General features: G+C 31.8%; 1 protein-coding gene across 1 annotated transcript in view; it reads left to right on the forward strand.

Annotated features, from left to right (window-relative positions):
• Positions 1–552: 552 nt before the first annotated feature.
• Positions 553–14,249, forward strand: part of LOC115891041 (polypyrimidine tract-binding protein 2) — a 470,600-nt gene continuing 456,903 nt past the window's right edge. The window contains exon 1 of the mRNA XM_030911438.1: positions 553–852. Within this exon, the coding sequence (XP_030767298.1) occupies positions 850–852 (3 nt within the window). The 5' untranslated portion in view covers positions 553–849. The remainder of the gene's footprint in view (positions 853–14,249) is intronic.

The raw sequence follows: 14,249 nt of genomic DNA on the forward strand, positions 1-14,249 counted from the left end.
GTATTTTTTTATATTCCTGTCTGTCTGTATTTTTCAGGTTCTTTCTTTCTCCCATAAACATCAAAATTTCATCAGTCATCCAATCGTCTCGCATTGTCCGTTTCTCAATTTTCAGGTATTTCTTGCAGGGTTTTATAATAGCCGATTTTAAGCTTTGCCACATGTCTTCAGGTTGGCTCTGTGTTGCCGAACTTACTGGTACACTTACCTTAAATCATTTTGCGTACTTGATACATAAATATTTATTGTATAAAAATAAATTAGTTGAAAATACAGGTCTTAAATCTCGCATCTTACAGAAATAGCAACGTGCGTCGTTACGGCCCTGCCTTCAATTCCTTCAGTACCGAGGGGGTCTTTGTACCTTCCCGTAGACCAGGCTTCGGTACACATAACTTCAAGGTTAAAAGCGCTATGAGTTCAATGATAGACTCGGAGCGTAGCCGTGGCCGCGGTACGCTCGCTGCTTTACGTTGTTGTTTTTTTATTTCTGTGTTCCGACTTCGCATCGCTTTTATACACATTACGAGCACCAGTCGTTTGCCGCAGGCCATCACCGACGGTTTAGACGCTCCCAGTACGTACACAGTACCATCGGTTGTGGTACCGGCCGACACTAGCGGCAGTCAGTGTACCATTACGGCTAGTCGTGCGTGCGTCTTCCACGAAGATAAAGGGATTTTCTGTTGTGGTGGCGGTGTTGTGTTTGTTGATGTTGCAGTGCGCAGGCGTGTAACAGGTCGGGGAGGATATAGTTGTGTGTGTGATAGTATCTTTTTTAAGGACCGGAATCGTAAAAGACTTTTTTCCTCTTGTGTTTATTTTAACCTTTTTGTAGGTTGGTTTGAAATGGTGAGGATATGTGTAATTTATTTAATTTTCCAATAATAATAAAAATAATAGAAATGTTATTATACTCTTATGCTTTTGTTGTTGACTTATATTTTTGATCATACAGGTATTTTAAAAATAGAATCAAAGTTTTGGAATAAATCTGTATCAATAGAAATATTCTATAATAATTATATATCAAAAAAAAATTCAAACGAACTAACGAATCGCATCGACCAACCGTTTAAGCTAATAGTGAATGTGGAGCTTTAGAACTAAAATGAAAACTTGCATGTCAGTTTTTAAAGCCTTTAAGGAAGGCTGAGCTTCCTAAAGAAATTTGCTTGACAAAAAAATGTTGAACATATCTCCTTGGTCAGAAGAAGGAAACAAACAGAATAAATAAAAACTATTTTAAATTTTTAAATACTCCGAGAACACTTCTAGAAGAGACTGTTCTGAGTCGTATCAGTAGTAGTAAAGGTTTAAACCAAATTTGTGAGAACGGTATTTTTATATTTACTCTATTTTGATATAACTAGTTATACTACTGCTACTAATACTTTTAAATATAATATGCTTATTAGGTATATCCAGTTCTTTTTGTTGTTACGGTTATAATAGCCAACGATATACAAGAACTGCAAAGCATTATAGATTCCGTAGTCCACTATAGTGAGATGTTTGGACTGCATCTCAATGTCTCCAATACCAAACTATTGGTCTTTTCTAAGACTCCAATAAATGCACACCTGCGTGTCAAGGGACAAACAATCGAACAAGTGACCTCAATAAAGTATTTAGGATCGCCAATCTTCGTAACCAATATGTCGTAGTTAATCAGCCAGTCCGTTAAATCTAAGGAAAAAACTGAAAATAACCCTAGTATCACCCTAGTATGTCTTGCAGCGTAAACTCCTAACGCTTTAACCACGCGGCCACCGAGGACTCGAAAGATTCTATGTAAAATTCTTACTTAAAAGATAATGTTTAGTGAAAGCACTTTTTTATTTATAAACGTTTATTTAATTCTGTTTTTAGTATTTATTCTTATAGCGGCAACATAGATACATTATCTGTGAAAATTTCAACTGTCTAGCTATAACGGTTCATACGATAGACCTTTGTGACAGACGGACGGACGGACGGATAGCAAAGTCTTAGTAATAGGGTTCCCGTTTTTACCCTTTAGGTACGGAACCCTAAAAAACTAAAATAGAGTTTAACCGGTTGAATCCGAAAAAAAAGTTTTGCGAATTTAGAAAGACTAATAGAAGGCTGCAGTTATCAAAGCATAATATGTGAAGTAGCGTCGTCTTGGCATCGTAAAAATTTGCCATTGCCATGTCAATATAAACAGATACAATAGAAACGTGTAATATATTAACATATTCAGGGTCATTCAACAGTGATGAAGAGGTAATATCTAGGGTAATATTTTGGCCAAAGACCAAAAAAATGCTGTTCTGAATTTTAATAAAAGAGTCATAATAAAACTTAGGGTGTATTCCGTTGCTTACCTTGGTTATGGTTTTATGATCCGTTTCTATCGGTTTCCTGAAAGTTTTCTTTTATTACGGAACACGGTTCCTGAAAAATTTGGTTATAACTGCCACCAAACTAACCAGCGCGAGAAGGCTGTTTTTTCTGGTTTTGTTTGTCAATCAATGTCATTTATGTGACAGAAATCAAGCAAATATTGGAAGTTCGAGTGAAATTCTCATTTAATTTCTAAAAGTTGTAATAATATTTTGTATTTACATCCAAAAGCAATGGAGGTATGCAGTAAAGGTAAATAAATTTCATTAACTAAATAGAATTACTTTTTAGGGCCATTTAAACTTATCATGCAGCCATTGTTTCTTAAAGTCAGGAACATTTAAAGAAAACATGAAAAACAAGACAACAAGTAATCGTGAATGTTTTGTAAGCTATAAAAATATAAATATTGATTAGATTTGTTTATTTATTATTGAACTGTTTTAATATTGGACCTGCAAATCTTTACTTGAGCTGCCTAACGAGTTTAACAGTTTATTAATAAAGTATTTTTCAATATTAAACTCCATTGAAAAGAAGAAGCAAACTTAAAAGCAGAGAATACGATAGGTACATTAAAAATGCATAAAAGATAGATAATTATAATAGAGGTATTGAAATTTAGAAAACGTCAACATTTGACGTTTCCAATATTTTACCAAACCGTTCCGTATCAAACCGATGATTTTCAGGGACCGCTCTTTACCGTAGTTTACCGGTCTGGTTCACCTGGTTTTACAGCGGAATACAGCTTTAAATACTCTCCTCATAGTAAGGTTCGTAGTTCTATACCAGCACATTCAAATCATTCCTCATTAATTACATTCAAAACTGAAGTGATTGGTGTTGTGTTCTATGTGTACTAATCACCCGCAGGTACTGAGGCTGGAAAATATTAGTACAAGTTGCGAAGGTCCTTGATATCAAACTAAGGCCCGGTTGTACAAATATAGCGTAAACTCGAGTTCATGTGAACTATGATAAACGCTGAACTCAGCAATTTTAATCGATTCATACAAAATCGAGGTCTAAAAAATCGATTTCCTGAAAATCAGTCTTTTTTTTTAAGTGGTAAACTAATTATATACTAAATATATACAAAGGATCCAAAGCAAAAATAATGGTATATAAAACAACCCCAAAGTTTCCAACTGGCAAAGGAGTACGACAGGGAGATGCGATATCCCCAAAGCGGTTTACAGAAACACTAGAAGAAATCTTCCTCCAACTGGACTGGACCAACAAAGGAAGAAAAATAGATGGAGAATTTCTTAAACATCTAAGCTTTGCTGATGACATTTGCCAATAGTCCTGAAGAACTACAAGCACAAATTAACGAACTAAATACAGCCAGCAATAAGGAAGGCCTCAAAATGAATTTAGCAAAAACTAAAACAATGTACAACGAACTACTAGACAGAAAAAAAATGCTAATAAATAACACACTGGAAATAGTAGAAGAACATTCATAAGATTTGAACGATGAGCCGTAAAAAAGAATCGTGAGAATTGAATTGGATCACAATGCGATCGTTCGTTTCTAACGATCGCATCGCGCGTAACGGCGCGGCGCGGTGGTGATAGAGGCATAGAATCAGGCGCAAATATTTAGACTTGAACAAAAGCCCTAAACAAACATCATGGGTATAAAATGCAAACGATAAGAATGTTATTTACGAGAAAAAAAACATTTATACTGTGCTTTGTACGGGAGAATCTGTAAGGTATCTAATTTTTATGTTAATATTTTTGTTAAAATAATATAACCGACTATAAACCACTATATGTCGGACTAAAAGACGAAATCGTGTTTTATGCAACTCCAAATAAATATTGTTGGCCTCTGCTCAATATGATAAAAAAAACGGCGTCAGCGATGGTTATAAAATGAAAATCGTCATCTTATATGTAAAATTATATGGGCAATGTCATCGATGTTCATTTCCAAGCCAACTGGATGCCATTTTTTTGGATCATGCGGTATTATATACTATTTATTATATGATTATTAAATCGGAATATGACTCTAAAAATATTAAATTGGTATTAAGGAGTCTTTAATAAATAGTATATATGAATTGGATTGATAAATAATATATGTAAAATAATCAATCCAATTACGCTAGTGTAATAAAGTGTTGAAAACAAATGAAAGAACTGTATATTTCTTTTTCTGGTACCTTAAGTAATTGTCCGGCTAAATTATCGCCGGTAGTGTTACGATTCTTGTTTTTATGGTGTTACGATTCTGTTATGCTGCCGGTGTTACGATTCTTGTTTTTATGGAACGTAAATTGTGCATGTGGTTTGTTCAAATCAACGTATCGTAGGAGTCAATTCAATATGAGAAACTGAATCGTGCGATTCGATTCACTAAAAAGAATCGTAATGCCCATCACTAATGTAAATACATAATTTAAGAATTAATTTGCAGTAAAATTAATATGATGCCCAAAAAAGCGACATATCCAATTGATCGCGCCAAGCACCGATATAATCAAAGTTATGTATCTACTTTCCATTGCGTTTCACACATCAATCTGGATCACTTTTAAATGCAAATTGACATACTTTATTTCCACTGTTTTAATATTAAAAAACTTACAAACTTAGGTAAAATGGATATATTATTATATTAAAAATTAGGTAAAATGCATAATTTATCGTTTTTTGATCTGATGCTCCTCATTTGGACTTAAATTTAAAGTAGAAATTATTTTTTAGCATAAATCGATTCAGGTCCAATAAATAAGAAAGATCTTATTCGATCTATTTTAAACAGTAAATAGTTATGTTTTATCGTCGTGTATAAAACAATATTTTTTCCATAGTAAAATGTAAAAAAATATTCAGAAATTATTTTTTCAAGGAATTTATTACGAGTAGAAAAAATAATGTGCTGGGTTGGCGTTGGTTTCTATATAATTTGACAAATAAATAAAGCTGTCTCTTTAGTTGTCAGTTTTGAGTCAATATTTTTTAATTCTCTGTCATGTCGATTGCTGATTGAATTGAAGCCAGAAATGGTTCAAAACGAAATAAGTAAATTACCAACAGATATTCAGGCTGACAAACGCCATATATCCAAACTACTTCCATTTAAATCCCGAATAACTTATGAAAAGGAATACAAAAATTTTCAAAAATGGAAGCAATTAAAAAACGTGCAAGAAGAAATAAGGTTTTTAACCTATCCTCGCTGTTAAAGTATCAGTTAATCTACCCTTGCGGTTAAAGTACTATTTTATCTACTATTTTTGATAGATATATGGCAATTTTAACAGTTGCTATGGAAAAAAGACAATAATATTTTAACTTTTTGTTTAGGTTGTTACACAAGTAGATTATTAAGATATAGTTTATAACATTACGAAATGCTTATTAAAAAATCAAAAGAAAATAATAAAACGTGTTTATGTCTGCCAGTCTGAATAAAAGGATATTTTGTCTACGCTCCTGAATATCAAGAATATACATTTACATACGACATTCCCGGTTCCTCTACAGAGATGCCGGAAATCATGCCTAAGCACCTGAAGACAAACGTATAAATTAACTTATTTTAATTATGTGCAGACGAGGGGAGAATATTAACGCCGTAGCAGCTTAGATGTGACTAATCTAAATCCGTTAGTGTTGTTGAATTTCAGTAGTTAGAGTGTTGAACGGATATTCAATATTAATAATCCATGGTACAAAGAATACAAGGTATGATTGATAGCGGCTCCAATTTCCTCCAGTTCGCGCATACCACCTGTGATGTCACTAGGAAAATAATGAATAAATAAAAAATAAAGAAAGTTGACAGGAGATCTGCATTTTTATATTTTTTAGGGTTATGGTTAAGTATTGTTTATTTTTTCTGACTTTTTTGTTCGTTTAATTTAATAATTACTAAAACAAGCAGTTCCAAAAATATATTTAAAAATAAAAGACAAAAATCCAAAATATTAATTACCTATTAACATGGATTTGGACGATAATAGGTAAGAATACAAATTTATTTCTATATTCTGTATAAAATTGTTTTTTAGGTTTTTAGTTTGCGATGTTTATGGGGACAGAGATGAGGAATGAGGATATCTATGGAAAATTAACCACAAGAGGAATTGTCACATCATTTAAAAAAAAGTTGATTGTTTTCCATCGAAAAGTAGAAAATGCCAATGCAGATGAATGTATTGTAATTGTAATAGAAGTAATTCCAAGGGTGAAATTTATTGTAATGTTAACGATGTTTCAGGTTTTCAGAATAAATCGGTTGAACGAAACCCAAAATTTAGAGGAAGTACTTGCATAACCAGAATATGCCCATCAAGGATTATAGCTCAAATTTCCTTTAATGATAGGCAATTATTCAATACAAATTAACTTTTTAAGTGACTGAAATATTAAATAGTGTACAACATGGTATATCACTGTAAAAATATATTACTTTTAAGTACAATTAGGGCCCGATACATTTAAAAAAGTAGAATATCATTTTATATTAAATGAGGTATTGTATTAACCATCAATTTATATTAATACCGAAGATTAAAAAATAACAGAATAAATAGTTTTTTTTATACTACAAAAATAAACTATAGAATACAACAGTATTTAAAAAATTAAATAAAAAACTTATGCCCCGGCCGAGATTCGAACTCCGGTCTCTCGCTTCCTAGACACTTCCTGACTCTTACAGTAACTTGCTTAGCGATAGTTCAATGACGATATATAAACAAAGAAACAGGTTCATTACAATATCTTCACGATTTGAATTGACTGTTATCACCTGTGACGTAGCGACCAACCTGCGCAATATCATACCTTGTTTTCTTTGTACCATGTTAATAATCAAGGTATGTTTTTGTCATTGCATAAAACAAATTCATTAAATAGGCGTATCTGCAAAAATTATATAACATTAATTTACCACAATACACCAAAACACTTCACTTTTAACACTGGAAACCATGTTAGCCAGTAGAGGATTAAAACAGTTTTAATCTTAATTACAAAATTATCATATATATGCGGTTTCACAAAACATAGCTACTGGCCAAAACCAAACCAAACCAAACAAACTTTAGGGTTCTCTAAAATGGGATATTCTATGCAATTTTCCATTTTAAATTCAATGTAATAAAACTGAGGCCAATCTGGCGGCAGTTTGGCAATTTTAAAAACTCCAAATGATTAACATATTTTTATTTTGCCATAGAAACTGTTAAAATTGCCTTATATCTATCAAAAATAGTAGATAATATACTATACAAAATAGTAGATACTTTAACAGCGAGGATAGGTTAAAAACTTTATTTCTTCTCGCACGTTTTTTAATTGCTTTCATTTTTCAAAATTTTTGTATTCCTTTTCATAAGTTATTTGGAATTTAAATGGACGTAGTTTGGATACGGCGTTTGTCGTCTCAGCCTGAATATCTATTGGTAATTTACCTATTTCGTTTTGAGCCATTTCTAGCTTCAATTCAATCGGCATAAAAGAGAATTAAAAAATATTGATTCAAAACTGACAACTAAAAGACAGTTTTATTTATTTGTCAAATTACATAGAAACCAACGCCAACCCAGCACAATATTTTTTCTACTCGTAATAAATTCCTTGAAATAATAATTTCTGAATATTTTTTAAAAAGTTACTCGCTATGGAAAAAAATATTGTTTTATACACGACGATAAAATTGCATTATCGTCTCCCGAAATTAATCTTTTCGGTCAACGATAAAATACCATTTTATCGTCTTGTATAAAAAATAATTATTATTTTTATTCAACCTTTCGAGGCCTGTAACTTCTTAGGGAAACATTTTAGGGTAAGTATAGATTCATAAGAAGTTTTTTTTACCTGTAGCATCGCCCAACGAAGTTAGATACAGTATTTTTTGACACCATGTATATGATCTTGGTTGTAATATTATTCCATAATAGGAAAGTATCACACTAATTACATTTTCTATAGCTAGATGCATCTGCATAAGCTTGGTCATTTGTAAACAAACTTCACTTACAGGAAGTCTAACTATTCAATTCTAACGAGTGTTATTTTTAGAGCTGATTTGTTAATTAAAATAGATGAAAATTATGAGACGCGAGATGCTCGAAGGTTAATATTTTTGCTTCTTACAACTGTCCGTACTAATATCGTAATAGCAATAACAGATGGTTTTTATTACCAGAGATAGACTTTAGTGCGAACAGCGAAGAACAAATAATAATGAAGTAGGGTACTTGTTGCCGTAAAATGTTGGTTTCCACGACAAGATGGAACTCAAATTAACATTTTATATTAACACTAATAATCAATAATTATAGCGACATATATTAACAATAATAATCAATTATAACGAATATTTCACTGATGTACAAAAAATCCCATATGAAGCGGGTAATTTTTGGCAAAAATTGCTCGCTAAAATCGAAAATTACCCGGCGAAAATTTCCCGCAGAATGTCTAAGTGACAATGACACATTTGTCACTTAAGCTACGTTTACACCAGGGGCGGGAAAGTGAAATAGCAAAAGCGGTTCCACCGCGTTTCCACGGAAATCTCAAATAAAATAGTTCCAGCCCTAGTCACTAGGTGGTAGTGCAATTAATTTTTAGGTTAAGAAGTTGCTACTAGTTATTGCCAGATGGCGTTAAATCAGAATTTTTTTGTAGTTTCCATAGTTTCCAACGCCATTGTAATATTATTGTCAAATTCTCAAAAAATATTGTCGTTGTCATAGCGCCAATCATAATATTATCAAATAAATGATTATCAAAACGTTTTTCAAACTATAATTTGTTATATGTCAGGGGCGGGAAAGTGAAATAGCAAAAGCGGTTCCACTCCGTTTCCATGGAAATCTCAAATAAAATAGTTCCAGCCCTAGCCACTAGGTGGTAGTGCAATTAATTTTTAGGTTAAGAAGTTGCTACTAGTTATTGCCAGATGGCGTTAAATCATAATTTTTTGTAGTTTCCATAGTTTCCAACGTCCATTGTCATATTATTGTCAAATTCTCAAAAAATATTGTCGTTGTCATAGCGCCGATCATAATATTATCAAATAAGTGATTATCAAAACGTTTTTCAAACTATAATTTGTTATATGTGTTTTAATTAGACAATTCCTTTTGTTTGTGGCTCTAAAAATATAATGTAAGTCTTTTATTTTTGCCATCATTTAAGTACCTATTTATATTTACTCCATTTACAAAACTTTGGGCGTATTACGTTGGTCTTGTTTTATTATAATAAACGATGTTTAAATATTTGACTTATAAATAAGAACTTTAAATAATAAATAATATTTCACATGTTTGGCTTTAATTTTATTTAATAATTGTAATTATACTGTTAAATCTTATTTTTTACACATCACAACGATACTTGTTATTAGTATTGTTGAATTTGTGTAAAAAATAAGATTTAGTAATTAAATTTAATTATTTTAGAGTAAAATTCAATAAATACGCTCATTTAAAAAGCCCGCGCTTCGATCCATTTAAAACAAGCCCTACTCAATAGATGGCGCCACTTCTGTAGGACCATTTTTCAGTATGGCAGAGTCCATTCTTTTTCTAGCTAGGTATATTCTTTGTTATATGTGTTTTAATTAGACAATTCCTTTTGTTTGTGGCCCTAAAAATATAATGTGTCTTTTATTTTTGCCATCATTTAAGTACCTATTTATATTTATACCATTTACAAAACTTTGGGCGTATTACGTTGGTCTTGTTTTATTATAATAAACGATGTTTAAATATTTCACTTATAAATAAAAACTTTAAATAATAAATAATATTTCACATGTTTGGCCTTAATTTTATTTAATAATTGTATAAATTATACTTTTAAATCTTATTTTTTACACATCACAACAATACTTGTTAAAATCAAAATAAGATTTAATAATCAAATTTAATTATTTTAGAGTAAAATTCAATAAATACGCTCATTTAAAAAGCCCGCGCTTCGATCCATTTAAAACAAGCCCTACTCAATAGATGGCGCCACCTCTGTAGGACCATTTTTCAGTATGGCAGAGTCCATTCTTTTTCTAGCTAGGTATATTCTTTGGTTTACACGATGCAAGTTTTGCTTGCGCAAGAACTTGATTGCCAGTACTTGCTTAGTGTAAACTGTGTTTCAAGTAATTGCTCAACTGATTGTACAAGAAAAATTACTTTGCAAGTAAAGTTGATCGACGGTCTACTTTTCTTGCACGCTAGTACTTGCAGAGCGAAAATTTTACATGTAAACAAGTTGTCAAGTTCTTGCAGTAGCAGTTGCACGAAAAAATGGCCCCAACCAGGTTCTCTCGCGACCAAATTATGAGGTTTTTAACAATTTACGAAAAGCACGAATATTTGTAGATCGTTAGAAGAGTAGTACACCTTTGTGTACACTATAGAAATCAAATTATGAGATGCTGCCTCTGAAAGAGTTTTGGAATAAACAGTTTTTCCTCAGATTTATCCATGGTTTTACCCATACTCTGGTTTTTTGATTTTCTTCTAACAAAGTACGCAATTCATCACTTAACGTATGACATAAAATATTTACACCACATTTAACAATTTCTGTGGTATCCATAGTTCTTGCACAATAACTTGACTAGTGTAAACATACAATTTTAAAATGTTCAGTTTGCAAGTACTCACAAACAAGTATTTGCGCAAGCAAAACTTGCATCGTGAAAACGTAGCTTTAGACGTAAATTATTTATAATAGGTATTCTAAAAAAGTCTCGATTTGGAAACGATTCTTTAAGTGCAATTGAAGATAAAGTTGCCGAAAGTAAGCCGAAAACTCTATAATTAATCACCAGTATGTATGGAAACAGTTTATGGACTTTATAAAAGATAGAAACTACATTTTGGATGCGAACATTTCAATCTCGGCACTGGCCAATATTTTGACCGATTGGGCATTTAATATGAAAAGGAAAAACGGCCAAGACTATGAGGATGTTACGGTAAAAACTATTTGGAATGTAACAGCCAAGCTATTAATGGAAAAATACCAAAAAGAATATAATATTAAATTTATTCCTTTAAACTGACACCGAATTTAAAATATCCCGGGAGGCAAAAAGTGCCAAAAAAATGCAGATGGACCCTCTAAAAAGAAAAAGCTCTAAGGCACTCAAATACGAAGAATTCAAATTGATGGTACGAAATTGTAATGAACAATGTCCCGATGGTTTGCAAAAAAAAATATTATTTGTATTATCCTAGGAATTGGCATGGCGAGGAGGAGAGGGAGGAAAATGTTTTGTTTCCTATTTTAAAGATGATATTGATAATATAGGACAACCCACCGACCTGTCGCATTGAATACAACCCGATATTCGATAAAACTACTCAAGGAGGAGATAAACCTTGTGCTCCGTCAAAATGGCTGGTCATAAATTGAGGTCAACCGGATATATGTCCAGTAAGGCTATTCAAAAAATTTATGGAAAAAAGAAAATTACTAACAATATTTACTGTCAACAGAAAATTGCCATGACGACACCAGCCATATTGATTGCCATTTTATTTAAAAATCGCTTTTATTCAAAATCTGAGTTATATAGGTATAGAAAACCCTAATATAGAGTTTAAAAGAGCATTTGAATCTGCTTCGATCTATTTAAAAAATAGAGGGTGTTTGAAATAACGAAGATTTTATATAAAATAAATATTTAAACTGGATCAGCAATTTTTGGTACCCCTGTAGTAAGAAAGCAATAACATTTTTCAGTAGAGTTAATTACCTTTAAACTCAGCACAAATTTAACAGAATTAATTCTGAAAAGTAATGTACGTCGTTTGTTAATAATCTGTTCTATTCTAGCATGCATATTTAAATATCTCAAAAACCAAAGATTTTAAACATATTGAACCCTTATAATAAATGCCTTATTAATGCTTCGATTTATTTTAAAAGATACAGGGTGTTGCATTTGAAATAACGAAGTGTTTATATAAAATAAATCCTTAAAATTAATAGATCAGCAATTTTGGGTACCTCTGTATAAATTTAAGCAAACAATAACATTTTTCAGTCAAGTTTATTTTTCTACCTTTAAACTCAGCACAAGAATTAATTCTGAAAAGTAATGTACAGGGTATTGATAATCTATTTTATTGTAGCATGCATATTTAAATATCTTAAAATATCTCAAAATCCAAAGATTTTAAACATATTTAACCCCCATAATAAATGCCTTTTTTTGGACCCGAGAATACGAAAATGAAATAAAATACTGGGTGTTCCATAAAAAAATAAAACTTTGGTATGGATCTTAGTTCTGAAACACCCTGTATATTTCAAAATAATTTTAAATTGTGCACATTGTCTCCCCACATATATCCACACAATATTTTGTTTCTGCATCTTTCCGTTTTCGTATAATCAACTGAGGCGAATGAGGCGCCACCCTGTATAAAACTTTAAAATACATCAAAATTTTAAGGTGCTCGTTTTCCCTGCTGGTGAGTGTATTTATCTAATCCCCCAAAAAAAATAAAAAAAGAAGACATGAAACTGAATAAAATACCGAACATTTATAAAAATCATACGCCAGCTATGTCTTCTAGTCCTGGTATCTCCTAGTAATTCTTGAAAGACGCCAAAAGACGCGTAAGCGCCTAGGATGATGAACTTGTCTGTCTGCCATGGGAAAGCTCGAAGAACTATTTACGAACAACTCGTTTCAGATCAACTTTTGCTTTTGGTTGGCCTTGGTACGCAAAGAAAAAAATCTGAAGCTGTAATGTGTAAGTGAAGTTCAGCGGACGATGTCTTGGATTACTGAGCTATCATTACATATTTATTTAATTATTTTAAAAAAAAATATAGCTTATATAGCTAGTCTTAAAAATTGAAAATTTTAAATATTTGACCATTTAGCGACTAAATTATTTTAAATTTCTCTGCATAATATACAGGGTGAGTTTTCTACGATGTTCTCTATGGGAATCTCGGCAACTACTGGAGATAGAGGGTCGGTTAAATTGGGAAAGAATTGCAGTTTTGTGGGGTCATAAACAAGCGCCTTTCAGATTTTTGAAAAAGTTCATGGCTTACTAGATATTTCGAAAAAAACAAATTTCGTCTATTTCAAAAATTGTCCCTAATTCCATTCTAATCTATTTTAGACAAAAAGTTTTCAGATAAAAGTTGTAGATAATCACATCCTTTATGAGACTGCGCCCTCCGTTTTCTTCTAAAGCATGTCATTTTTGACATATGACACAACATATGTTTTTTAAATGGAAACCATAGTTGGCCATGACTTCATAAAAAGCGCCATTTTTTAAGGTTTTCAGCGACATAAGCTATAATATGGTTTCTTATAGCCAATTCTTATCATTTTTAAACAATTTCGCTTAGTTAGCCATGGAAACAAGTTTAATCGTCTTTGCTCTCAGAAATGTGAAGCTGTCACATCCAAATTTTGTAAGTTAAAATAAACAAAAATTGTAAATATGAATTTTTCAAATGAAGAAAAGCGTGTAGATACTCCCGCATCAATAGAGTGGTTCGAACATGACTTTTATTACGACGTCCCCATCTCATAATGAAAGAAATGTTAAAAATTATTTACATCATAATTATGCAAACTCAGGAATAGAAAGAGGTGGACCAATTGCATGGGCCTCCTCGATTACCTGACCTATCCATTTTAGATTTTTTTTTATGCGGTGTGGTTAACAATAAGGTTTACAAAAGATTTTGTGAATTAAGAGAGGCACTCGAAGTGGCGATACGAGAGAAGTTTAATTAAGTCCACCGGTCCTTCTATGAGAATAGGTAGTAATTCAGTTTTAAAAAGATGCAACTCAAAACAATGGCGGATTTTCTAAAATAACTTAAAGTGTATGCAGTGATTTTTTTTT

Source organism: Sitophilus oryzae, unplaced genomic scaffold (genome assembly GCF_002938485.1).
Source record: "Sitophilus oryzae breed Bouriz unplaced genomic scaffold, Soryzae_2.0 scaffold_944_pilon_pilon, whole genome shotgun sequence".
Classification (NCBI taxonomy): Eukaryota; Metazoa; Arthropoda; class Insecta; order Coleoptera; family Curculionidae; genus Sitophilus; species Sitophilus oryzae.